A 25,223-nucleotide genomic window follows, 5' to 3' on the forward strand; every position below is an offset into this window, starting at 1 on the left:
TAGAATCATATGTATTATTTGGCCTCCGGCCCCCATCTCAAAATATGTTGTTTCAGGGACACCCCCAGAAGCAAAGATTTGAGTTAAAAACGTTATCTCTGAAAGAATATATATATATATCACAAATTCTTCGCCACAATGTCACGATTAAAAAAAAATAGCAGACCTATACAAGCTCGTAGCGTGGCACCACATTCTCACGCTATATGAGCTTGTAGATCTGCTATTTTTCAATAGCTAAAGCATATAACGTAGCTTCAAAACACCAAAAGGGGTTCCCGTTCATAAACGATGTGATCTCTCTATATATTCTCTAATGTCGGCCAACTGAAACCTTTCAGTTTCCTCTCTTATAAGGGAACGGGGCTAGAATGAATCTAGCCCAGTATACTGTATGTAGGTCTGCAGTTACAGTATATGTTCCCTGATGAGAGGATGAGAGCCACATCATCGTCATTTTTCGACCGCGGTCGAGATCATGGATTCCACAATGCCACGCCAGACTTTCAGACTTTCCGGTCCTTCATTGCCCATCCCCTGTTCCTGCTTAACCCATTCTGACCTGAGATCAGATTCATACGAGGTTTCCACGGGACACACACTGGTCTGATTAACCCATTCTGACCTGAGATCAGATTCTAAAAATGTCAGTCGTTCTTCGAATTTTTCAAAAATAGCAGACTTACAAGCTCGTATCGCGCCACTCGGTGGCGCGATATGAGCTTGTAGATCTGCTATTTTTCAATAGCTAAAGCATAACATGATGCCAACACCAAAATGGGTGCCCGGTCAGAATGGGTTAATACTGATGCGTGTGTCACTTTCTTAGCAGTCACTTTGCAGACAATTGTGTTTAAAGCAGTGTTGTTTTTGGCAGCAAATTTAGACTTTAGTTTTAGTCGTAGTCTCTTGAATAGTTTTCATTTAGTTTGAGTCACATTTTAGTCACCTGGAATGTTTTAGTGTTAGTCTTAGTTTTAGTCGACTATAAATATCATAAGATTTTAGTCGACTAAATCTACAGTTGATTCAGTCGAACAAAAAGTATTTTGGCGGACTGTTTTTTTTCACGTGCTGAAAATAGCCGATCTACAAGCTCACTGCGACGCGACGTTGTGAGCTTGTATATCGGTGAGCTTGTCCACTACTCTTGTCCACTATAGTCCCTTCCTAACATTTTAGTCTAGTTTTTATTTGTTGACGAAATTGTCAGTATATTCAGTCTTAGTTTTAGTCACCATAGCTTAGTTTTCATTTAGTTTCCATTTAGTTTTCGTCAGTGGGGAAAAAGGTAGTCGACGACCATTCTTCGTCTTGGTTTTAGTCGACGAAAACAACACTGGTTTATAAAGGTAGCAGCTCTGTTTCCATGTGCAGAAGGTCCAGCGGGGTCCACTTGGTACAGATAGTAGTCCTTAGGGTGGTTGTATTCCATTGGCTAACCTTCTTTTGTCGCAAACGGTTCACAAGTCTTGCCGCCAGCTGTGATGGGAATGCAAATCTATAGCTGGCAAAGCGTATTTCTACATTCCGGTCCCGTCACAACAGGCCTGCAGTTCCTGGCATGCTGAACGAGCAGGATCGATTGCTCAGTGTCAAAACACAGAGATCTAAGCCTATATAGGCGAATTTTTTTTGTCTCATAGGAAGGCTGTGGGCAGTTTAGAAACCGTCCTCCAGTGACATCATCATTAGGCAGATTATTTTTCTAAACAAGACTGGTTTCCATTTTCGCATTGCAACTTTTCGTTCCATTTTTCCATGATTATATGAGGACCTATTATATGAATATAGGTTGAAAAGTGGTGAAGTGGTCCTTTAAACCCATACATACTTCTTACCTCCTTAAATATAAATCAAAAATATAAATCAAAAACCTTTTGGTGTTAGCATCATGTTATGCTTTAGCTATTGAAAAATAGCAGATCTACGAGCTTGTAGGTCTGCTATTTTTGAAAAACCGAAGAACGACTGACATGTAGAAACACGGCTTTTTCAGAAAACTGTCAGGATGTGTGGAAGACATTTTTAGAATCTGATCTCAGGTCAGAATGGGTTAAATAGTAAAAGTAGCTCGCACTGCCTCGGCACTGTTATTTTCACTACTTTTGTGTGACAACCTTGTCGACACTTACATCTGCACAGACGGCACTGCCAGCGAGATACGAGATCGCTGCCCCTTTGTTCACGGTGCCAAAGTGCCGCACAGAGGAAACACACTCAGGATTCATTCTTCTGATAGAAACTCTCATTTCCTTCACTGTCATCATCTCTTTTGATGCAAAGAAGTACCTCATCGTCTGAACACGATTTGCTGAGAGTCCACATTTATTTTTGTCGGTAGAAAGTATAGAGGATAGGAGATCTCTACAAGGTCGATGTGTCGCTGATTTATATATATATTTTTTTTATATCGTCACGGACGGTACAGTTGGTAGTCTAAGCTCAAATGCCAAATTATTTAGACCTGACGTCGAAATTTAACAAAAAATGCCTTTTTTAAATGTTTATTTTTTCTTCAGAAAAAGCCTCATGTTTCTATATCAGTGGTTCTGAAACAGCTTCATGTCAAGGACCCCCGAAAATATATGTATTTGCCCGCCGACCCCCCCATCTGAAAATATGTTGTTCCAGGGACCTCCCCATGAGCAAATATTTGAGTCGAAAACGTTTAAAAAGTTAAAAACGATTTTTCAGAAATAGCAGACCTATATACAAGCTCGTAGCGCGCCACTCGGTGGCGCGCTACGAGCTTGTAGATCTGCTATTTTTCAATAGCTAAAGCATAACATAGTGCTAAACACCAAAAGGGGTTCCCGTCCCCAAAATGGGTTAAGAGTGGGATTTGTAAAGATATGTTTCAAACCAGCTCATATAGGACATATATAGCCTTTTAGTATGCGGTGCCAACGACGAGGAATGCTAATGTTGTTCCAGCCTCGCTGTGAAGGGGGGTGCACTGAGATGTTTTGAGTCGAACTACCAAGGGAAACCATAAGCCTGCGCATTGAATCTTTCATGCGTCTTACTTACGTAACCATGGACTCCTCCGAGCTGAGAAAAATGTAAAGCAGGCTCTACACAGCTTAGCAACGGAAGACATCCCACTCAGTGAGGCTAGAAATATACTGTAGTGGTCTCGTAGGAAAACACACAGATTCATGTCTTTTTTTTTTTGCAATGCTTTCCATGTTGATCCCACCTCCAGAATCCGGAAATCCTAGTTTGTGAAAGTGTTCACTCTGTTTTTTTTTTTTTTTTTTTTTTTGAGTGGTGCAACCACTCCTACACAACCAGCAATGTCCGTGCCTATGTGGCCATGAGCACGAGTATATGACTTATTTGTACCAGTAGGGGGCGGCAGAAACGGAGAGAGGCATAGTGCTGCTGTGTTGCCTGCTAATGAGAGAGAGAGAGAGTTTGAGCTAAACTTCCACTTTCTGTGTGTTCAGGGGGTTTTGGGGGGTCTTGTATTTGTTTCCCTGTATCTGAAAGGTTTTAAATGAACAGCGTTGAGAGACAAGATGCTATACGACATGTCACACTGGACATTAATGATGCAGCTGGAACTTTTCATTAGCACCACCACCACCACCGGGGCCAGGTTAGAGAGGAATCTACGGTGGATTAATTTCGTCTTTTCAGGTTTCCCCTCCCAAGAATATAAATTATCATCTTGACTGAGAGCTATAAATGATTACAAGTTAACCCATTCTGGACAGGGTGGGTTAACTAAGTTGTAAAAACTAAAGCATTATGTTATACTTTAGCTATTGAAAAATAGCAGATCTACAAGCTCATAGCGCGCCACTGAGTGGCACGCTATGAATGCTTGGTACAGTAGATCTGCTATTTTTGAAAAATCGTGAAAATGTGGCACAAATCTTTGAATATAATTATATCCTTTCAGAATACTTTTTTTATTTATTTTGACGTCAAGCCTAAATGGGTTAATACATTGCGAGTTTACAACACATATTTCCTTAGCCAGGTGCGACTGCGTGCGTGTACGCGTGCGTGCGTGCGTGCGTGCGTGCGTGAGTTCAGTGATCCGCGATCGGTGATCCTTCAAGGTTACGGTCTGTGTTTTGATGGATGGTGTGTGTAACTCTGCACTCCTCTGACCACCACGCACGCACGAGCACACACACACACACGGTAGTAAAAACATGATTGACAGTGTTCTGTTTATATTATGACAAGCAGTGTCATCATACCTGTGGTGTTTTTTTTTGGCAGATGATATCTTTTGACAAGGACATGTTTTTTACCACCTATTTGACTCTGTGTTGACATACTGCGGATGTGATACATTGACGATTATTTTCACGAAGGGCAGATGGAAGATGCGCAAACCTTAGCATCGGCATCATATCTTTAATTTAGACAGTCATAAGTATCTTAACCCATTCTGAACGGGAACACATTTTGGTGTTAGCATCATGTTATGCTTTAGCTATTGAAAAATTGCAGATCTACAAGCTCATAGCGCGCCACTGAGTGGCGCGCTACGAGCTTGTAGGTCTGCTATTTTTTGAAAAATCGACTGACATTTTTAGAATCTGATCTCAGGTCAGAATGGGTTAATCAGACCAGTGTGTGTCCAGTGGAAAACTCGTATGAATCTGATCTCAGGTCAGAATGGGTTAAATAATATCAACTCAAATTTATTCTCTCATCAGGTGTAAGAAGAAAAGTGTGTGGAATTATTTTAGACAGTTATGCATACTCAAATAACATCATATATTATTATTATTAAACAGGTTAGAATATACTTTTCATTGCTGTGCGTAGCCGTAGAACTCAAAATCAGTTTTAAGTGGCGCTGTGAAGATGTCAGAAGTGGGCGCATGCTGTAGATAGTGTAGAAGATGGATACCGGTAGTTGGACTATCATAATTATCATCACTCATACAATGTGCGTTCGGTGGGTTGTCCATAACTGTTACTTTACGGGATTACAGTTCAAAAGTAGCAGATCTGGATCTGCTGCTTAAAATTGACAATTTAGGCATTTAGCAGACGCTCTTAATCCAGAGCGACTTGAACAAAAGACATGGTAATACATCAAATGCATTACGAAAAAAGGTCATGAATCATACGTACAGTATGCTAACAGTGGAATATCTATATAAATCCATAGCCATCTTATACCCAGGGATGTGATTCTCATAGTGATATATACTGTATAATACAAGTAGAGAGATGAAGAAATGATTTTGAACAGATTGGCATTCTAGAATATCTATTACACTACTTTTGATTATTTTGCGTGACACGGTATAGAATGATACAGTCATGGAAGTGGTTAGTGGTTAATTCACGAAGAAAGAAACAACATAAAAACGATCCAGAGGTATCTGCCCGACGGCGAAGATCGTTCAAAGCTCAACGTTTGTTCACTCCCTGAAGAAACGTCGAAACGTCGGATTCTTAATAATAATAATAATAAATATACAGCATCGTGGCTACGAGTGTGCAGCCTTTTTCTTATTTGTTTACTGCCTTATAGGCCAGCACCTCACCAACACTCCAAGAGAAAGGAACCCGCACACTCAAATGCTCCAAAAGATAAATTGGAGCATATTTATCCGTCAATACATTTTATCTTTTGGAGCATATGAGTGTGCGGGTTGCCTTCTCTTTTCCTATACTTTTTGAACCCATCACCTCCACGACGTGACGTGCGTATTGCACGTATAGTTTCTGTTCAACGTTTGTAATTGTAACACGCCATCTCTGACTCTCTTGCAGGTGAAGAAATTGGCTAAATACCTGGACCCCAACGCTCATGGGAAGATCAACTTTAAAGACTTCTGTCATGGAGTGTTGGCTATCAAAGGTAAGAAAGGAAATGTGTGGACGACATTTATTTTCTTAACACATTTTGGGGCGGGGACCCCTTTTGGTTGTTTTAAAGCATTATGTTATACTTCAGGTATTGAAAAATAGCAGATCTACAAGCTCATAGCGCGGCACCGAGTGCCGCGCTATGAACTTGTAGGTCTGCTATTTTTTGAAAGATCGTGAAAATGTGCCTCAAATCTTTGAACATATTATTACAGAGTGAACATTTTTAACTCAAATCTTTGCTTCTGGAAGGTCCCTGGTACAACATATTTTCAGATGGGGGTTGGCACAGCCAATTACATTATGATATCGGGGGTCCTTGAAATGAAATAGTTTGAGCACCACTGACACAGAACAGAAACATAGGTCATTTGTAGAATCGAATATTTGAGTTTTTCTTCTTTTTTTTTAACTTCTCCTCTGATCAAACAGGAGGCTCTCCCAAAGAACATTCTCTTCTAGGAGAGAACATGAATATGAATAAACTGCAAAAGCCTGCATCCCGGCTGCAGTCAAATCTATTCCTGTGTATAGTATTAACACCGCATCTGTGCTGGCCTCTGTACGGCACAGGCATTTACAGTACATATACAGTACAGTGTGAATATGCTCCAGTATCACTCTCTCCTCCCATGCACACCGGTGTCTCCGTCTGGGTGGAACGGTCGAGTCCTCGAAACCTCATGTGCCGAAAACTGTTATACTTTTCAGGGTTCAAATTAAAAAACAGGGAAAAAAATCGTAAATCGACGAGCAACTCGAGCTTGTAGATCTGCTATTTTTGGGTATACTTTTGCAGTGATGTAAATAAGATTTTCAAATGTAATGAGTCCCACTTCAACAAATGTAAATACAAATTTCAACATTTAACTCCCATTTCATTGTACAGTATATGGTTATAATGTGGTTTATATTCATGTAGAAAACAGAAGAAGAAATGATTATTATAACTAAAGCTAGCAAAATAAACTAGAATAAAAAAACAGCACAGTAGTGCATCCCGTGGATGCAGAGGTCGTTGTTTTATTGCGTTCCTTAACTATAAACGAGTTATAAACGCACCCTATTTATAGTTAAAATATGGAGATTAGAGGTTTCAGCAGCGATATTCTCCTCAATGGCTGGATACTGAGTCTACAGAGTTCATATTGCAAAGCACCTTGCAGAGCTGCTAAGGATGGAATCCTACCCGGGGATTTCCAATGTGGGTCACCTGCGCGAGCGCCAACGTTTCTACCGCTGAGCAATAACAGAAAGCACCCTCTTTAGTCAGAGGATAGCTTGCATTTGGTTTAGTGCAGGGGGTCCATGAAAATGTGGCACAAATGTTTGAATATATATATTTCAGAGCGAACATTTTTAACTAAAATATTGGCTTCTTGGGGGGGTCCCTGGAACTACATATTTTGAGATGGGGGGGGGGGTCCGTGGCCCAATAGAGATAATTCTGGGGGTCCTTGACATGAAAAAGTCGGAGCACCACTGACATAGAAACATGGGTTTTTCACTTTAGGATTTAGAAGCCTTTTTTTATCGACCTCGGTCCAAAATGACGATACAATTGTCTTCTAAATCATGACCGGTTTCTGAAAAAAATGTCAAGCATTCTCATTTTCAAACATATCTAACAAGCTTGTAGATCTGCTATTTTTCGACAAAAAAAAGGGTGATTAAAAGCTATGACGTGACACAGACGCGTTCTCGTGTCCAAACGGGGTATTTAAAATGCAAGAGAAGCAACACTTCTAGCTTTATATAACCCTTGTCCGCTGATCAGTGATCAGCGGTAGTGTTGCCGTAGCACAGCCGAGTGATAACGATCCCCAGCTGCTGCTTAATTGTTCTTCTTGCCAAGTCCCTCACGCAATTGGTCGAGATCATCATTTTGTAATTAAATAAATGCTCTGCTACTTCATTAACTGCAAGTGCACACACGCACGCTCGCGCGCACACGGACAACAAGAGCTACTGCTTGCGTTTTAAGGTATTTTTCACTGTTTCTCAACTTGTCACTGCAGCGTTCTCTCTCTCTCTCTCTCTCTCTCTCTCTGTCTCTCTCTCTGCTGCTCTGTCGGGGCTATAGAGCCTCATTTATATTTCCGCAGCATGGTGGTGTTGCGTGCCTAAAACAGCGGACCTACAAGCTCACATGGATGCGTGGCCGCGACTCATTGTGAGCTTGTAGGTCTGCTATGTAATGTCTTGTGTTCATTTGTTATCTACACACTATATTGGATCCTCGTCAATGCCTAGTCAAATTGACCTGAATTGGCTCTGTACATCGAACCTATTTTCAGCAAAGCCTTAACCCCACAATACCAGAAAAACTGAAAAGAGGGACTCGCTCGACCATATAATGAATTACATTTTATAGCGCTTTTCCAAGTGCTATATATATATGGTTCATTCGGTCACACGTTGGGAGGTGACGTGGCGAACGGTCGACGCCAGCGTCCTCACTATCCCACATTCACACACCGACGGTGGCGAGCTCACACACTCATTGGAGGAGGCAGTGCATAGGGTTCAGTGTCTTGCCCCCAAGGACACTTCGACGTGTGGACAGGAGGAGGAGCCGGGATTCGAACCGCCGAATCATTGGCTCACGACCTGCTCTACCTCCTGAGCCACAGTGGTCAACACCCTGAGTTCTCCGTTCAATCAATTAGTATACAGTAACTTATACATTTGGCTACACATCAAGCTACTTCAGCCACATCCGGGGGATAACATCCGGTCCGTCGCTTTTAATGTGCTCCCCGCTGCTATAAAAATCGCTGGGCGCTCTGATTTAATGGATTAAATAAATAACCCCCGGGGCGTTCGAGGTGTTTTTAAAATAAGTGGTTAACGACACACACAAGAGTTGTCGTATAAAGTGGAAGATATCTTTGCTCGTGTGAAACGGCTGTGTGATATACAGTACAGCAGCCTGCCTTACACCTCTCTACATGCATCTATTGACCCAACGGAGTGGTTATAAATCTCTCTCTCTCTCTCACACACACACACACACACACACACCCGGGCAGAATCTCTCTCTCTCTCTCTCTCTCTCTCTCTCTCTCTCTCTCTCTCTCTCTCTCTCTCTCTCAGTATAAATAAATAGATGATTCATGTCCTTCCTGGAGCATGAAGTCGATGCGTTATTCATGCACTGTCTTTGAAGGAAAAAAAAGCATAGCACACAATTGACTTCGGCTCTAAAACGTTTATACTATGACAAGCTCATCATCTGCTATCTAAAAAGCTGTTTCTATGTCAGTCGTTCTTCGATTAAAAAAGCAGACCTACAAGCTTGAAGCTTGTAGATCTGCTATTTTTCAATAGCTAAAGCATAACATAGGGCTAACACCAAAAGGTGTTCCCGCCCCAAAATGGGTCAACTCTCAACAGCTTATCTACAGTACAAGCTCACAGACATCAGATGAATAATGAATCAATCAAATAGATGTTCTACTTAAGACTATAAACATCATTTCAAAAGATAACATTAGAAACACTTTGCTCATCAACATTGTGAAACACCCCCCCCCCCCCTACTCCTCAACAGTATTATGGCAGTTCAGATTAGACAGAAGAGTGCCAGGCACTGGAGATGGTAAATAAAACATCTGGGTTTACGAGGCTATATACTGGAGAGGTGATACAAAGTGACAAACAATGAGCTAAACTACAGGTTACAATAAACTGAATGTTTTATACCCTGCAATCATTTCATTTGTATTCATAATTCTGAACCATGTTTGAACCATTTGTGTGAATAGATTGTGAATGCATTCATCAACATGTATTGGCAATTCTATGTCTGCCCCACTACTACCCACAGTCACTTCAGTTGCTGCCAAACCGGCCCTGGATAATAGTTGGATGCGTCTGGGTGGTGTGTGCGTGCGAGCAATGTCCTTAATCAGAGCGTGTGTGTGTCCATTTGGTTTCATTTAACGCTCTCAATAGTTTGATTAGTTGATTTGTTGCATTACTTAATTTACAAGAAGTCTTCAAAATTGGTAGCATGTAGAATAATTGTTATTTTCTTTTGCCTGTTATCTCTCCTAATGGTACCAACATCAATACAGAAAATGGAATTGTGGACCACCAGTCTGAGACTCAATTGAATGCCCAATAAATAATGGACCTTGATATGAAAAAGGTTGAAACCCACTGAACTGAAGATGACTCGAGGCTAGGCGGTGGTGTTTCTATTTTCGGAGAGAGAGAGAGAGAGAGAGAGAGAGAGAGAGAGAGAGTGACACCTGGCACACAGCCGAGCATAAAAATGTCTCGTCTAACAGTTCCACTGGATCCCTTTCTCCACTATAGTCCCTCCGTAACACTTTAGTCTCTGTTGTACGAAATTCTCAGTATACAGTATATATATCGTCTTAGTTTTAGTCACGCTAGCGTAGTTTGTATTTAGTTTTCGTCAGTGAAAATAAATGAGTCGACCGTTCAACATCTTTGCGTCATAGTTTTATTCGACAACTAGGCCCCTCTCGGAACTCTACGTAAGGTTTCTGACATTTGGATGACTTTACATAAGAGTCCCTCTGTATATTCCACACTAAATGGTATACAGACGTAGGCCTACATACCTTTGGAAATGGCCGTGCTGCGGCCTCTGGGTGGTGGTGAGACGATTAAAAAGAAGCATAATATCTGCTATAATAGGAGACAACGGAAACCTCAGCGAAGTTTCATTTGGCGCAGAAGCAGTTAAGTATTGGGACTGGCTATAGCTGCGCGTCCCTACGTTCCTGCCTCCGACCTGCTCTGTCGCAGCTATAGCCAGCCCCCGGTGCGGGAGGCGCGGTACAACGGGATGTCGATAAGGAAGTCAAGCAAGGAAGGAAGAGAGAATTTCACAGCAGCCCAAAACGGTCAAACAAAGTAATATACTTAACGGCTTCTGCGCCAAATTAAAAAGGTTTCCTTTGTCTCCTATAGCTAGTTTCCGAAGGTATGTATATACGTCTGTATACCATTTAGCGTTGGAATAGATGCAGAGGGACTCCTATGTGAAGTCATCCAAATGTCAGAAACCTTACGCAGAGTTCCGTAGAGGGGCTAGTCAACAACAATCAACAACCCGTGACTGTGTGCACTAAAGCAGTCGGTGCGCGTCTCTGTTGGTTAACCCATTCAGGGCGGGAACCCCCTTTTTGTGTTCTAAGCATTATGTCACGCTTTAGCTATTGAAAAATAGCAGATCTACAAGCTCGTAGCGCGGCACCGAGTGCCGCGCTTACGAGCTTGTAGGTCTGATATTTTTGAAAAATCGAAGAGCGACTGACATAGAAGACATTTTTTTAATCTGATCTCAGGTCAGAATGGAAAACTGTCCGGATGTATAGAAGACATTTTTAGAATCTGATCTCAGGTCAGAATGGAAAACTGTCAGGATGTATAGAATACATTTTTTAGAATCTGATCTCAGGTCAGAATGGAAAACTGTCAGGATGTATAGAAGACATTTTTTAGAATCTGATCTCAGGTCTGAATGGAAAACTGTCAGGATGTATAGAAGACATTTTTTAGAATCTGATCTCAGGTCAGAATGGAAAACTGTGAGGACGTATAGAAGACATTTTTAGAATCTGATCTCAGGTCAGAATGGAAAACTGTCAGGATGTATAGAAGACGTTTTTTAGAATCTGATCTCAGGTCAAAATGGAAAACTGTCAGGATGTATAGAGGACATTTTTTTTAATCTGATCTCAGGTCAGAATGGCTTAATGACGTTGAAGTGAGATAAGAGACGCCTGAACCTCGTATCGATCCTCCCATGGAGGGCCGCGAGGTTCAATGACTCCATCAAACTGCCTCAGCTGCTCCTCCGCTGAGCTAATGGATCGCCGTGCGCGGTCGGCCGTCTAATCACAGTATATATGCAAGGGGGGCCCGGGGAACAGCAATTAATGCGCACAGCTGCATTCAATTCCATTGACAACAATGCCTCGTGTGCGTGCGTGCGCGTGCATGCGTGCGGCTCCAACACTCGCTGTTCCTTTTTTATTAATTCATGCATTTTCTCTCACTCTGCCAGCCATTCTCCTCCTCTATAGCCTTTATGCCTTTATTTATTTATTTATTTATGAGAGAGAGAGAGAGAGAGAGAGAGAGAGAGAGAGAGAGAGAGAGAGATAGAGATGAGGTACTAATAAAATAAAGTTAGAGGAGCCATTATTATAGTGCTTCACTCTGTATACTTTCTGGCAGCAGCAGCAGTAGCAGAAGACAGACAGAGAGTCGTGCAGATGAGAATCAACCAGTGACTGTGTGGTGCTTTCAGTGGGAGAAAGACGGCTATATACACAAATTCCTCTCATTTCCTTGCTAGTCCGGTTGCAGAAAGAAACATCTCATCTCCACATTCCAAGTTATTTTTGTCTCTACGAATTTACCCTTTATCTATAGGCCTGACGTCGACGACAACAAAAAAAAGAGACAATTTTCAGAAAAACCTCATGTTTCTATATCGGTGGTTCTCATTATTTCACGTCAAGGACCGCAGACATTATATGTATTTGACAAGCTCGTATAGCGCGGCACTCTGCGCCGTGCTATACGAGCTATAGATCTGTTATTTTTTGCTATATAGATCTGCTATTTTTCAATAGCTAAAGTATATGACATATCCACACACATTATCAAATAATACGGCGGTGGTGCCCAGGACGTGTGGGCACGTCTTAAGGTCTTTTTATTGATATAAAACTAAAATATTTTTCAGGGGCAACGGCCGTTGGTGGTATAGGCAGCGCCTTGCTCAGCCCCTCCCGACCTGTTTGGCTGCGCGTCCACCCCTATTTTCTCTGCACTGGACATCGGACATTATTAGGATGTTGATGTTGAGTTTGTATTCATCCTTAGGGCCCCAAATCACACCTTAGAAAGCATGAGTGTCATATTTAGATTTGAATTACTTTGATTAACCGTTGTTCGCCCAGTCATGTCATCCCCTCTCTAGTTCTATAGGACATAGGACGCCTGTCACATGTCTGTGTGTGTGTGTGTGTGTGTGTGTGTGTGTGTGTGTGTGTGTGTGTGTGTGTGTGCGTGCGTGCGTGCGTGCGTGCGCGCGCGTGCGTTCATGATATGTGAATGTGTGACACAGAGTTATGGTCTATTGAATTATTAATCAGAGAGTTTTCACTGATCCTAAATAAAAACCATAAACCAGTCCGTATGAAATTCCAACTGACGTCTTCAGGAATAAACAACAGTCCTGTCAGTGGTTTTCAACCTTTTTCAAAACAAGGCCCAATATGTATTCAGCATGTGAGCCACGGACCACCATTTGATGAGATGTAGCCTCTCGGAACCAAAACTAAAGAATAGTATGTTGTCAAGAGTCTGTCCACAATGACTGATAACAGGCATCATGTTGACCAAAGAAGCAATTATTCTACATTCTCTAATTATGTATACTCGTGGAACCCCCTCAAGGCCCACTGGTGGTCCCCAGACCACTGGTGGTCCCCGGATCACTGGTTGAAAAGCACTTAATATGCGACTCTTTCCTCCAGTGGTTCCCCAACTGGGGGGTTGGGGCCAGTATTGTGGGGGTCCCCCAGATGATTAGCTTAATGTGGGACCAGTATTTACTTTTTTGAGTGGTGCAACCACTCCAAGGAACAGCTTTGTCCGTGTTCACCTATGTGACTATGAGCATCATATAATGAGTACCAGTAGGGGCGCTGTTTGCCAGAAATAGAGAGAGAGACAGTGCTCCACTGTTGCCTGCTAATGAGAGAGAGAGGAGGAGGGGGGGGGAGAGAGAGAGAGGAGTTGCACCACTCGGTTCACACGGGTGTGATGTGTTATCACTTTTAAGTGATACAAAATTAAAACATTACGTAAGGAAGGGGCAAACATTGCGAAAATAGCCGCTCCACAAGCTCACAGCGCCTCGCATTATTATCTGTGGAGCCGAGTCAAAGTAAACGCAATCTAAGAAACCCATCGGATCAAATAAAGGAGAAACAGCAACCCTTCAGTGATGCAAATATAAGCCTGCATCCTGCATCCTTATTGCGAATGCAATGAGCACTTACTATGAGACCTAGCAGATCATGTCCGTCTGTGTGTCTGTCTGTGTGTGTGTGTGTCCCCTTTGTGCCCATATATGGAGCTGAGCGATTTGTGAATCACGGGGCCAGGTCCACATATACAGTAACAGCGGGACAGACACACAGAAATGCACACACACGAGCTGCGTTCGCTTCACGCGTTTGCGCGTCTTACTTGTAGAATCACTAAATTGAGAAAGTATCCGGGACCGTAATCATGTCACCCTCCAGGGGTCCTGCATGGGATGCTATACTGTACTCAGTATACTGTACTCGTGTAAAAATGTCCCCGCTAAATGTCCCATCTAAAAGACCACCCCTGGGTCCCGGCCGGGACCCATTACATTGAAAACCTAATTCACATCCATCACTGACCCTTGTTTGCTCTATCTGCTGTGATCGTTGTAGTTGTTGCTCTGTCTGCTGTGATCGTTGTAGTTTTTGCTCTGCTGTGATCGTTGTAATTGTTGCTCTGTCTGCTGTGATCGTTGTAGTTGTTGCTCTGCTGTGATCGTTGTAGTTGTTGCTCTGCTGTGATCGTTGTAGTTGTTGCTCTGTCTGCTGTGATCGTTGTAGTTTTTGCTCTGCTGTGATCGTTGTAGTTGTTGCTCTGTCTGCTGTGATCGTTGTAGTTGTTGCTCTGCTGTGATCGTTGTAGTTGTTGCTCTGCTGTGATCGTTGTAGTTGTTGCTCTGTCTGCTGTGATCGTTGTAGTTGTTGCTCTGTCTGCTGTGATCGTTGTAGTTGTTGCTCTGCTGTGATCGTTGTAGTTGTTGCTCTATCTGCTGTGATCGTTGTAGTTGTTGCTCTGCTGTGATCGTTGTAGTTGTTGCTCTGCTGTGATCGTTGTAGTTGTTGCTCTATCTGCTGTGATCGTTGTAGTTGTTGCTCTGCTGTGATCGTTGTAGTCACCTGCCGGCTAGCCAGATAAACGTCATCCAACGAACCTATACTATAAGCTGTACGGCGTTTTCATGCCAGATCCGGTGAATCACTTTCAGTGTTCCCGAGATGTGACACTGAGGAGAGGACACGGGAGAGAGGACAGGAGAGGGAGGACACCATGTGAAGAGAGGACAGGACACTTGCAGAGAAAGCTTGCAGAAAAAGAAGAGATTTTGTTCAGAGAGAGAGAGGTCCACAGCCGACGCCTGTCAAATAAGCATTAGTTTCAGAATATTAGCATATAGATAGGGAGGCACGGCCCTTGGCACAGTCGGTACTAGTGCTGTCGCCTCACAGCTAGAAGAGGTCCCGGGTTCGATTCCCGCTGGGGACGCTGTGGGCGCTTAGGGGCGTGTTCTCTCCTCCTCAGTGCCCATACCCGAAGGTGGGGTCGCGAAAGGGTGTGGAGTTTGAATGTTCTCCCCGTGTCCCCTAGGGTAGATAGATACCCTCACAAAAAACATGCAGTAATCCTGGTCTCTAAAACTACCTCCCCCTGGCCAGCCGGGGCGCCTGATGGAGGGGAAGGGAACTGGTTGGAATAACGTGTTCCTTCCACGCGCTATACGTCCGGCCGGGGAAACTCTCCCCTGTCAGGTGAAAAGAAGCAGCTTGGACTCCTCATGCATAGAAGCAAGCATGATGTCAGTCCGTTGTCCCCCCAGATTGTCAGAGTAAGACTAGCACCCAGGATTACATTAGATAATTGACACTGGGTTAAAATATTTGTTTGCAAAATCGTGGGATAAAAAATTTAAATAAAGAAAAATATATATATTTTTAATACAGTATAGGCCTATAGATGAATGTGTCTTTAAAAGGAAAAGGATAGTTATTTTTGGGGTGGGTCATTTTACTATCTTGCTTCTTATCCAGAGTCGGACAAATGCAGCAGTCCATACTGTACGTTGTATGGTGAAGTTAGCCTAGCTAGGATCATTCAGGCTTGATGACATGGCCACAGTTACCCATTTTGTGCGTGCGTGCGTGCACATGTCTCGTTGCATGTTGCGGTGCGAACATGTCAGGGTACAAACGAGGACGTTGGTGTGAAGCAAAGGCCGAGGTTCCTTCCAGGTTCACGGACACAACACTCAGTCTTCCAGATGCCACGGCCATGGATCAATATGTCACCGGGGCCAGGGAGGAGGGGAGGGGCGAGGGAGAGGAGAGGAGAGGAGAGGAGAGGAGAGGAGAGGAGAGGAGAGGAGAGGAGAGGAGAGGAGAGGAGGGGATAGCATGGGAGAGGGGAGGGGAGAGGAGAGGAGAGGCTGAGGAGAGGCTGAGGAGAGGAGAGGCTGAGGAGAGGAGAGGAGATGAGAGGAGAGGAGAGAAGTGTTATGTGAACATTGAACACTTGCCATCAATAAAGTTCATCTGATCAATATCCTCTGATTTCTCTCCTCTTTTTCACATACACACTCTTTCTCTCTCTCTCTCTCTCTCTCTCTCTCTCTCTCTCTCTGTGTGTGTCTCTCTGTCTCTGTCAGGCTGTGAGGAGATGTTGAAGACGGCTGTGGGTCCACGTGGCATCGTGCCCGGCCAACGCTCTGTGACCGACAACGGCTACATCTATCAGGTAAACACCACACGACACACAAAAAACACAGTGTTTTTAACCCATTCTGACCTGAGATCAGATTCTAAAATGTCTTCTATGTCAGTCGCTCTTCGATTTTTCAAAAATAGCAGACCTACAAGCTCGTAGCGCGCCACTCGGTGGCGCGCTACGAGCTTGTAGATCTGCTATTTTTAAATAGCTAAAGCACGACATGATGCCAACACCGAAATGGGTTCCCGGCCCAGAATGGGTTAAACTGTTTTATATATATATACATTCTTGTCATTGCTTTTTGTGCTGTTTTCATTTTGTCGTTTGTTGTTTCTTGCTGTTTTCTTTTGGAACTATATGTTTAGAAAAGCGCTATACAAATGAAGTTCATATCATATCATATGTTGAAACTTGGTCGCATCCACCATTCCCAGTGGTCATCTGAGTCCCCTGCATGTGTCCTGTTTTGGGGAACTCTCCTCCAGTGCTTAAAAAACCACACGCAAACCTGTTATTTGATTCTGTGACCCACGTCAAATTATACATTCCGAGACCCCAACTGCCACCCAAATTCAATTAGAATGCATTAGTTGGGACCAAAAACATGTATAATATATAAAATGGTCTCACGGACAACAGACATTCAAGACACAGCTAATAATATCTCATACCTGCTGCATTCTATTAGATGTGCTCTGGTCTGAGGTAGTGTGATCATTAATGACGTGTCAGTGCCACCAGGGGGCAGCAATGTCTCCTTACTCGGACAAAATGTGTTTTCTTTGTAACTATGTAATTTTATTTTGATCATAAGACCAAATGACTGAATGTCTGTCTCCAACATGTCTTCAGAATAACACTGATTTACTGTGGCACATTTAGGAGACAGTCCACTAAAACAGTGGGTTCTCTTTCTTTATGATTTAAATATTTATTATTTTGTTTTTTCATTTTAAGGACAGTTGGTTCTTCTCTAGCTTTTCATTTTCAAGGACGCCTGCCCATAACTCATATTATGGCCGAATAGCACAACTCTCAGAGTTACTATAAAGGTCCACTAGGACAGTATACGACACGTGGTTCTCTTTTTTATGTTTTATATCTTTCTATTTTGCTTTTTCATTTTAAGGACAGTTTGGTTCTCTAACTTTTCATTTTCAAGGACGCCCAGTCGCCCACCCATAACTCACGGCGAGTGCACAGAATGTGTTACTGTAAAGGTCGCACTGGAGGAACACACAGGACAGTTTAACACATTTAGGCCAGACGTCGAAATAAAAAAAAAGGTCCTGACAGTTTCCTGATGTTTCTGTATCAGTGGTCCTCAATATTTCATGTCAAGGACCCCAAAAGTTATATGTAACATGCCTCCAAATGTATACAAATCTTTTGAAAATAGCTAGATCTTCAAGCTCACAATGCGTCGCACCGCGACACATTGCGAGCTTGTAGATCGGCTATTTGCAAATGGTCGAAATGCATAGGGTTGAAGTGGTTAATGCATGTTTTGTAATAATAATCAAAGTCTACAAAGTAACTAAAGTTGTCAAATAATTAGTAGTGGAGTGAAAGTAGCAGTATTTACCTCTGAAATGTAGTGGAGAGAAACAGAAGTAAAAGTACTGCACATTTGACATGCTCAAGTAAAGTACAAATAGCTCAAAATTGTACCTAAGTACAGTACTTAAGTACATGTACTTAGTTACTTTCCACCACTGTCACAGATCAACAGAAAGCATGTACTGCTTGTGTGGCGCTTCACTTGCTTTGCTGCGATACTTGCTTCCACAAGGCGGCGATGTTTTAAAGGAGTAGTGAACACACAGCAACCACAAATGAGAGTGGTGTTTGGATAGCTTGTGTGTGTGTGTCGCGTGTGTGTGTCGTGTGTGTGTGTGTGTGTGTGTGTGTGTGTGTGTGTGTGTGAGATTCATCCATCCATCCATCATCAAACGCTTATCCGTCAGCTGGCTCCTTTCCAGGCGAAGGAGCAGCGGCTCTACTCCGAGTCTCTCTCTCGCGTGACTGAACTTCTCACCCTATCTCTAAGGGAGATGCCAGCCACCCGTCGAAGAAAACTAATTTTGGCCGCTTGTATTCGCGACCTTATTCTTTTGGGTCATGACCCCCACACTGGTCATGACCATAGGTGAGAGTATAGGAACGAAGATTGCCCCGTTAGACAGAGAGCTTTGCCTTCTAATAATTGTGATTAACGATGTTCTCGTCGTTGAACAGTCTGGAGCACATAGGAATAAAAAAATGACATTTCCGTTTAGCTTTTAGAGGCTTTGAAGTTGCACAGGGCAGATATGACTGCACATAATAACCTAAATATACAAAGAAATGACTGACATATTTCATAACCTTATAGTAAACAATAGTGGAAATACATTTTGTAAAAAATCTTCACAGTTTCACACATTTTGAGCTTTATAGATCTGCTTTTAACACTTCTGCCGATACCGATTCTGACCAATTCCGATATTATACAGAAGACCACAATGGAAACAAGCCTATAGGCCCTATAGGGGCTTGGCCCAAAGCCTGCTAATAAAGTATTCAATCAATCAATCAATAGCATTATACTCTTTTCAAGTGTCTGTTAATTAATCAAGTGTCGATTAATCGTGCGTCCCAAATTATTACACACACACACACACTCACGCACGCACGCGTACAGTAAAGTACAGTACAGTACATTATAGGTGTGTGAATTATGTCATACCCCGGTGATCCAGCTTAGTGAACGAACGAGGTCAAACACTAAATGTTCTGTTCTCCCCTGGCTCACCTGTGTGCGTGTGTGCGTGCGTGTGTGTGTGTGTGTGTGCGTGTGCGTGCATGTGTGTAATAGGATTTAGTCAGTCACTTAATTGGATATGTAACAGGCCTATCCCGTGCAGTGCTTTCGGAATCATTTCAGTCCGCAAACTCGCGCGCGCGCATGTCGTGAGCTTAGTAGTAGACTCGTCTTTTCTTCCTGCTTTATTTTGATAGTGACGACCCCGATCCTTTCGCTTATCAAGTTCATTCATATACGTCAGCGTGGTTTACTCTGTGAAACGTTGCCGTTCGCTTCCTGTAACGTCGTGAATGGATATAGTGACACATCTGGATATAGCGACACATCTGCTCACTCTGCCTGAGTGGAGTTTGGCGTCGTTCGAGACGTGAAGACGTTGCTTGTTTAAATAACCGCGAGTCCGCCAGTCGTTTGGGGGGGGGGGGGTTTTGCGCGTTTTCGGGGCGGGTTGCGTTATTAGTGGGTTTTTTTCCCGATGAAGGATCTCACGAGGGGACGGGATCTTACCGAGGAAAACCTCGCTCATGTGGAGAACCTCGGGAGGAAGCGGACGCTTGTCGTTACCGTCGCGGAGGTGAGAGGTCAACGCTATGGACTCAAATGAGCACGGGGGGGGCTTTTAGTAGAGATGTCCCGATGCTGTATCGGTACTGTATATCGGGGAAAGTATCAGTATTGGCCCTTATTTTTCACATATCTTGAGCCACAAACAGACATTCACACAGACACATCGAGACAGATATTTCGAACCCACGCGGGCTCCCCCAGAGTTGGTGTCCTTGAGCAAGACACTGAACCCCTAATTGCTCCTGATGTGCCTTTTTGGTGCCTTGCATGGTTTCCGCAGCCATCGGTGTGTGTGTGTGTGTGTGTGTGTGTGTGTGTGTGTGTGTGTGTTATGTAAAGCGCCTTGGATGAAGGTGCTATATAAAAGCACCACTTACCAGACACTTATTGGGTCTCACCTTGAAGCATGCTCTTATTATATTTTGAAGGGTATTATTGTGTGCGTGCGTGCGTGAGTGCGTGCGTGCGTGTGTGTGTGTGTGTCCGTGCACGCACAATTGCGCATGCACACCACGGCAGCTCATTCCATGGTTGGTTTCTTTCTCGCTTCAATTTAATTAAACTCGAGTCTCTCTCTCTCTCTCTCTCTCTCTCTCTCTCTCTCTCTGTGTCTCTCTCTCACTACTAAACTTCTCCGTGTAGAACTCTCATCTCTCTTCTTCTGTCAGTCGTGTCGTTTTTTTCTCCCAGCTGGCAGTCGTTATCTCGTCTAGAGTAGACGGCGGATCGAACCGTCCACCGCCCTGCTCCCAAATTCCCAAACTAGATATATCTTGAAACCTAGACCGGCTATATTGCATCGTGTGTGTGTGTGTGTGTGTGTGTGTGTGTGTGTGTGTGTGTGTGTGTGCTATGTGTGTCCCTATACGTCTGTCTGTCTGTCTGTCTGTCTGTCCGAGCACGGAAAGCTGCAACACGGTAACTCTGTCATTTCTCGTTTCGGAACGCGAGCCGGGAAGCCCCATGGGAACGTTCCTGGGGGTCTGGATGTTCCACGGACCCCCCGGGGACCCCCACACTGTCCAAAATTAGTCCAAGTACAGTACAGACAGAGCACAGTACAGTACAGTACAGTAACTATAACAATAATGTATGGTTGCACCGCTCAGTTCACACAGGGGAGTTGTTCCTGATAGATATGAGCTTGGAGATCTTCTATTTTCCGACGTTAGGGTATAGGGTTAATAACGCCACGACCAAAAAAAATGTAAGAATGACATGCAGACAATCACCGTCCTGAAATATTGTGTATGTGCACGCGCGTGCGACTGGGCGTGTGCGACTGTGCGTGCTCGTGCAAGCGTGCACGTGGCATAATACAGTAAACAACAGGAAATGGATGTGTCTGTCATAATGTGAGGGTGTGGACAGCTGTGTTTCCTGCACTGTTTTCCTCCTATTTATCTAATGCACTTGTTCCCAAACTTTTATTTTAACACTAATTAGCCCGCGGACTGTCCCCATTTGAAGAGGCATGCCAGGGACCCCCATAAGAGAAGATTTTTACGGCTCTAGCAGTGATTCTCAACCCGTTTAGGACCCCCCAGTTTGACATGCATTAGTCTACGGACCCCCCATTTAATGGCATTTCTATCTCTGTAACCCCCCAATTTATATCGTGAAACCAATGTTAATTTAACTCTGAGAGTGTACAAATGGAACCAAATGGACCCATTTAGGGACCCGTCAGGGTCCATTTGGTTCCATGTGTACACTCAGAGTTACAGACCCATATAAGAACCCACTTGGTTCCAAGCTGCCATTTAGCTGGGGGGACCCCCTGGAACTGCCTCAAGGACCCCCCTGGTTGGTCCCCGGACCTCACTTTAACCCATTCTGACCGGGAACCCCTTTTGGTGTTAGCATTATGTTATGCTTTAGCTATTGAAAAATAGCAGATCTACAAGCTCATAGCGCGCCACCGAGTGGCGCGCTACGAGCTTGTAGGTCTGCTATTTTTGAAAAAATCGAAGAACGACTGACATTTTTTTAATCTGATCTCAGGTCAGAATGGGTTCATCAGACCAGTGTGTGTCCAGTGGAAACCTCGTATGAATCTGATCTCAGGTCAGAATGGGTTAAGAACCACTGATCTAATGACTGCCTCAGCCCCTCAGCTACCCCTCGGAGCCTGCATCTGAAAAGGGCTTCCATCGCACGCAATTACCCGTTTTTATTGAATTCTAAAAGGGCAACTTAGCAGATCTTTAACCCTTGCAAATCTATTAAGGACCTGCTTTGAGGCATTTTAGATTCCTTCCCAGTACCTTTTGAGATTGACCTCTTGACCTTCAACGCATATTATATGGGTTGGCATGGTGTGTCACCTCTTACGGTAGAACAGTGGTTTTCAACCAATGGGGTTGGAGTGGTGTGTCACCTCTTACAGTAGAACAGTGGTTTTCAACCAATAGGGTTGGAGTGGTGTGTCACCTCTTACAGTGGAACAGTGGTTTTCAACCAATGGGGTTGGAGTGGTGTGTCACCTCTTACAGTAGAACAGTGGTTTTCAACCAATGGGGTTGGAGTGGTGTGTCACCTCTTACAGTAGAACAGTGGTTTTCAACCAATGGGGTTGGAGTGGTGTGTCACCTCTTACAGTGGAACAGTGGTTTTCAACCAATGGGGTTGGAGTGGTGTGTCACCTCTTACAGTAGAACAGTGGTTTTCAACCAATGGGGTTGGAGTGGTGTGTCACCTCTTACAATTTACAATTTACAATTTAGGCATTTAGCAGACGCTCTTAATCCAGAGCGACTTACATTAAGCAAGAACAAAAGCATGGGAATACATCACATAAAGACATTTATCATGAAACATGCGTAGCTAAGAAAGTAACAGTGGAATATCTATAATGAAACTATACATATAAGCTATACATCTATACTACTATGCTACACATATGTACTATGACGTGCTATGACTACTAGAATTGCTATCTAAGGGGGTGGGGTAAGTGCTATGGGCCATGATGGAGTCTGAAAAGGTGGGTTTTCAGACTACGGCGGAAGATTGGGAGTGATGCTGCAGTTCTGACTGCAATGGGAAGTGCATTCCACAGTTTTGGAGCCAGAAGGGAGAAGAGTTTGGGACGTGTGGAGCGTTGTCCCGGCGTTTTTAGTGAGGGTACTTCCAGCTTCCCTGCGTTGGCTGATCTGAGTGAGCGGGAGGGTTTGTAGGGTTCGATCATACTTGCAAGATATGGGGGAGCCATACCTTTGGTTGCTTTGAATGCCAGCATCAGGGTTTTGTATTCTGTGCGGGCAGCGACCGGGAGCCAGTGGAGGGAGCGGAGCAGGGGGGAGACATGTGAGAATTTTGGCTGGTTGAAGACCAAGCGAGCTGCAGCATTTTGGATCAGCTGGAGAGGCTTAAGTGCACATGCTGGTAGGCCAGTAAGGAGGGAGTTACAATAGTCAAGTTTTGACAAGACTGTTGTCTGGATTAGGAGCTGGGCTGATTCCTGGGTGAGGAACGGTCTAATTCGTCGTATGTTATAGAGTGTGAACCTACAGGATCGGGTGACAGCTGTGATGTGAGTTTTGAACGAGAGCTGACTGTCCAGGACAACACCAAGATTCCTGGCTGTTGGGACAGACGTTACCAGGGCGTTGTCTATGGAGATAGTTAGCTCCCGCATAGGGCAGGACTTAGCTGGGAAGAAGAGAAGCTCAGTCTTGTCTGGGTTCAGTTTGAGGTGGTTGGAGGACATCCACTGTGAGATGTCAGCCAGGCATGCGGTGATGCGCTCTTCCACCTGAGTGGCAGAGGGGGGGAAGGATAGAAACAGTTGTGTGTCATCGGCGTAGCAGTGATAGGATATATTGTGAGCAGAGATGATAGTGCCAAGGGATTTAGTGTACAGTGAGAAAAGGAGGGGACCAAGAACCGATCCCTGTGGGACCCCAGTTTGGAGGGTTCGGGGGGATGATAACAGACCTTTCCAGGAAACCTGGTAGGTCCGGTCGGTGAGGTAGGAAGAGAACCACTTTAGTGCCGTTCCACCGATGCCTAGATCCGCTAGGGTGTCTAGGAGCAGCTGGTGGTTCACTGTGTCAAATGCTGCCGATAGGTCTAGGAGGATCAGTACTGCAGAGTGGGAAGCAGCTTGGGCAGCATGTAGTGCTTCTGTGACTGCCAGCAGGGCAGTTTCTGTGGAGTGGGCCTTCTTAAATCCGGACTGGTTGGGATTCCTCTTACAGTGGAACAGTGGTTTTCAACCAATGGGGTTGGAGTGGTGTGTCACCTCTTACATTAGAACAGTGGTTTTCAACCAATGGGGTTGGAGTGGTGTGTCACCTCTTACAGTAGAACAGTGGTTTTCAACCAATGGGGTTGGAGTGGTGTGTCACCTCTTACAGTAGAACAGTGGTTTTCAACCAATGGGGTTGGAGTGGTGTGTCACCTCTTACAGTAGAACAGTGGTTTTCAACCAATGGGGTTGGAGTGGTGTGTCACCTCTTACAGTAGGAGAGTGGTTTTCAACCAATGGGGTTGGAGTGGTGTGTCACCTCTTACAGTAGGAGAGTGGTTTTCAACCAATGGGGTTGGAGTGGTGTGTCACCTCTTACAGTAGGAGAGTGGTTTTCAACCAATGGGGTTGGAGTGGTGTGTCACCTCTTACAGTAGGAGAGTGGTTTTCAACCAATGGGGTTGGAGTGGTGTGTCACCTCTTACAGTAGAACAGTGGTTTTCAACCAATGGGGTTGGAATGGTGTGTCACCTCTTACAGTAGAACAGTGGTTTTCAACCAATGGGGTTGGAGTGGTGTGTCACCTCTTACAGTAGGAGAGTGGTTTTCAACCAATGGGGTTGGAGTGGTGTGTCACCTCTTACAGTAGGAGAGTGGTTTTCAACCAATGGGGTTGGAGTGGTGTGTCACCTCTTACAGTAGGAGAGTGGTTTTCAACCAATGGGGTTGGAGTGGTGTGTCACCTCTTACAGTGGAACAGTGGTTTTCAACCAATGGGGTTGGCGTGGTGTGTCACCTCTTACAGTAGAACAGTGGTTTTCAACCCTTTTCATATCAAGGCCTGTTATCTATTCTGCATTTGAGCCACGGACCACCGTGTGATGACATTTAGCCTCTCAGACTAGTCCAAACTAAAGAATATTTTGTTGGATACGACTTTTCATGCTATTGGCAAACGTTGAAAATAACAACTCTTCTACATTCTCTTAATTGTGTATATTGTCAAATTAACTTAAGTAATGCAGATGTTTGACAATAATTTAACTCTCGTAAGAGTAAAACGAAAACCAAATGGACCCGCAATGGTCCACTTGGCTTCATTTACACTGACCCGTTTAGGGGGCCGACGTCGAAATTTAAAAAACAATCTTCTAAATCCTGACAGTTTTCTGAATGTTTCTGTATCAGTGGTGCTCAATATTTCATGTCAAGGACCCCCAAAATTATATGTAATATGCC

At 44.0% G+C, this 25,223-nt stretch overlaps 1 protein-coding gene across 1 annotated transcript in view; it reads left to right on the top strand.

Annotated features, from left to right (window-relative positions):
- The window catches only part of rab11fip4a (RAB11 family interacting protein 4 (class II) a), a gene marked incomplete at both ends in the record, with an annotated part of 65,860 nt that overhangs the window by 17,288 nt on the left and 23,349 nt on the right, over window positions 1-25,223 (top strand). The window contains 2 exons of the mRNA XM_080775173.1: window positions 5,755-5,842; window positions 16,358-16,446. Of these exons, the coding sequence (XP_080631299.1) occupies window positions 5,755-5,842; window positions 16,358-16,446 (177 nt within the window). The remainder of the gene's footprint in view (window positions 1-5,754; window positions 5,843-16,357; window positions 16,447-25,223) is intronic.

This window comes from Protomyctophum bolini (genome assembly GCF_963924005.1).
Source record: "Protomyctophum bolini genome assembly, chromosome: 11".
Lineage (NCBI taxonomy): Eukaryota > Metazoa > Chordata > Actinopteri > Myctophiformes > Myctophidae > Protomyctophum > Protomyctophum bolini.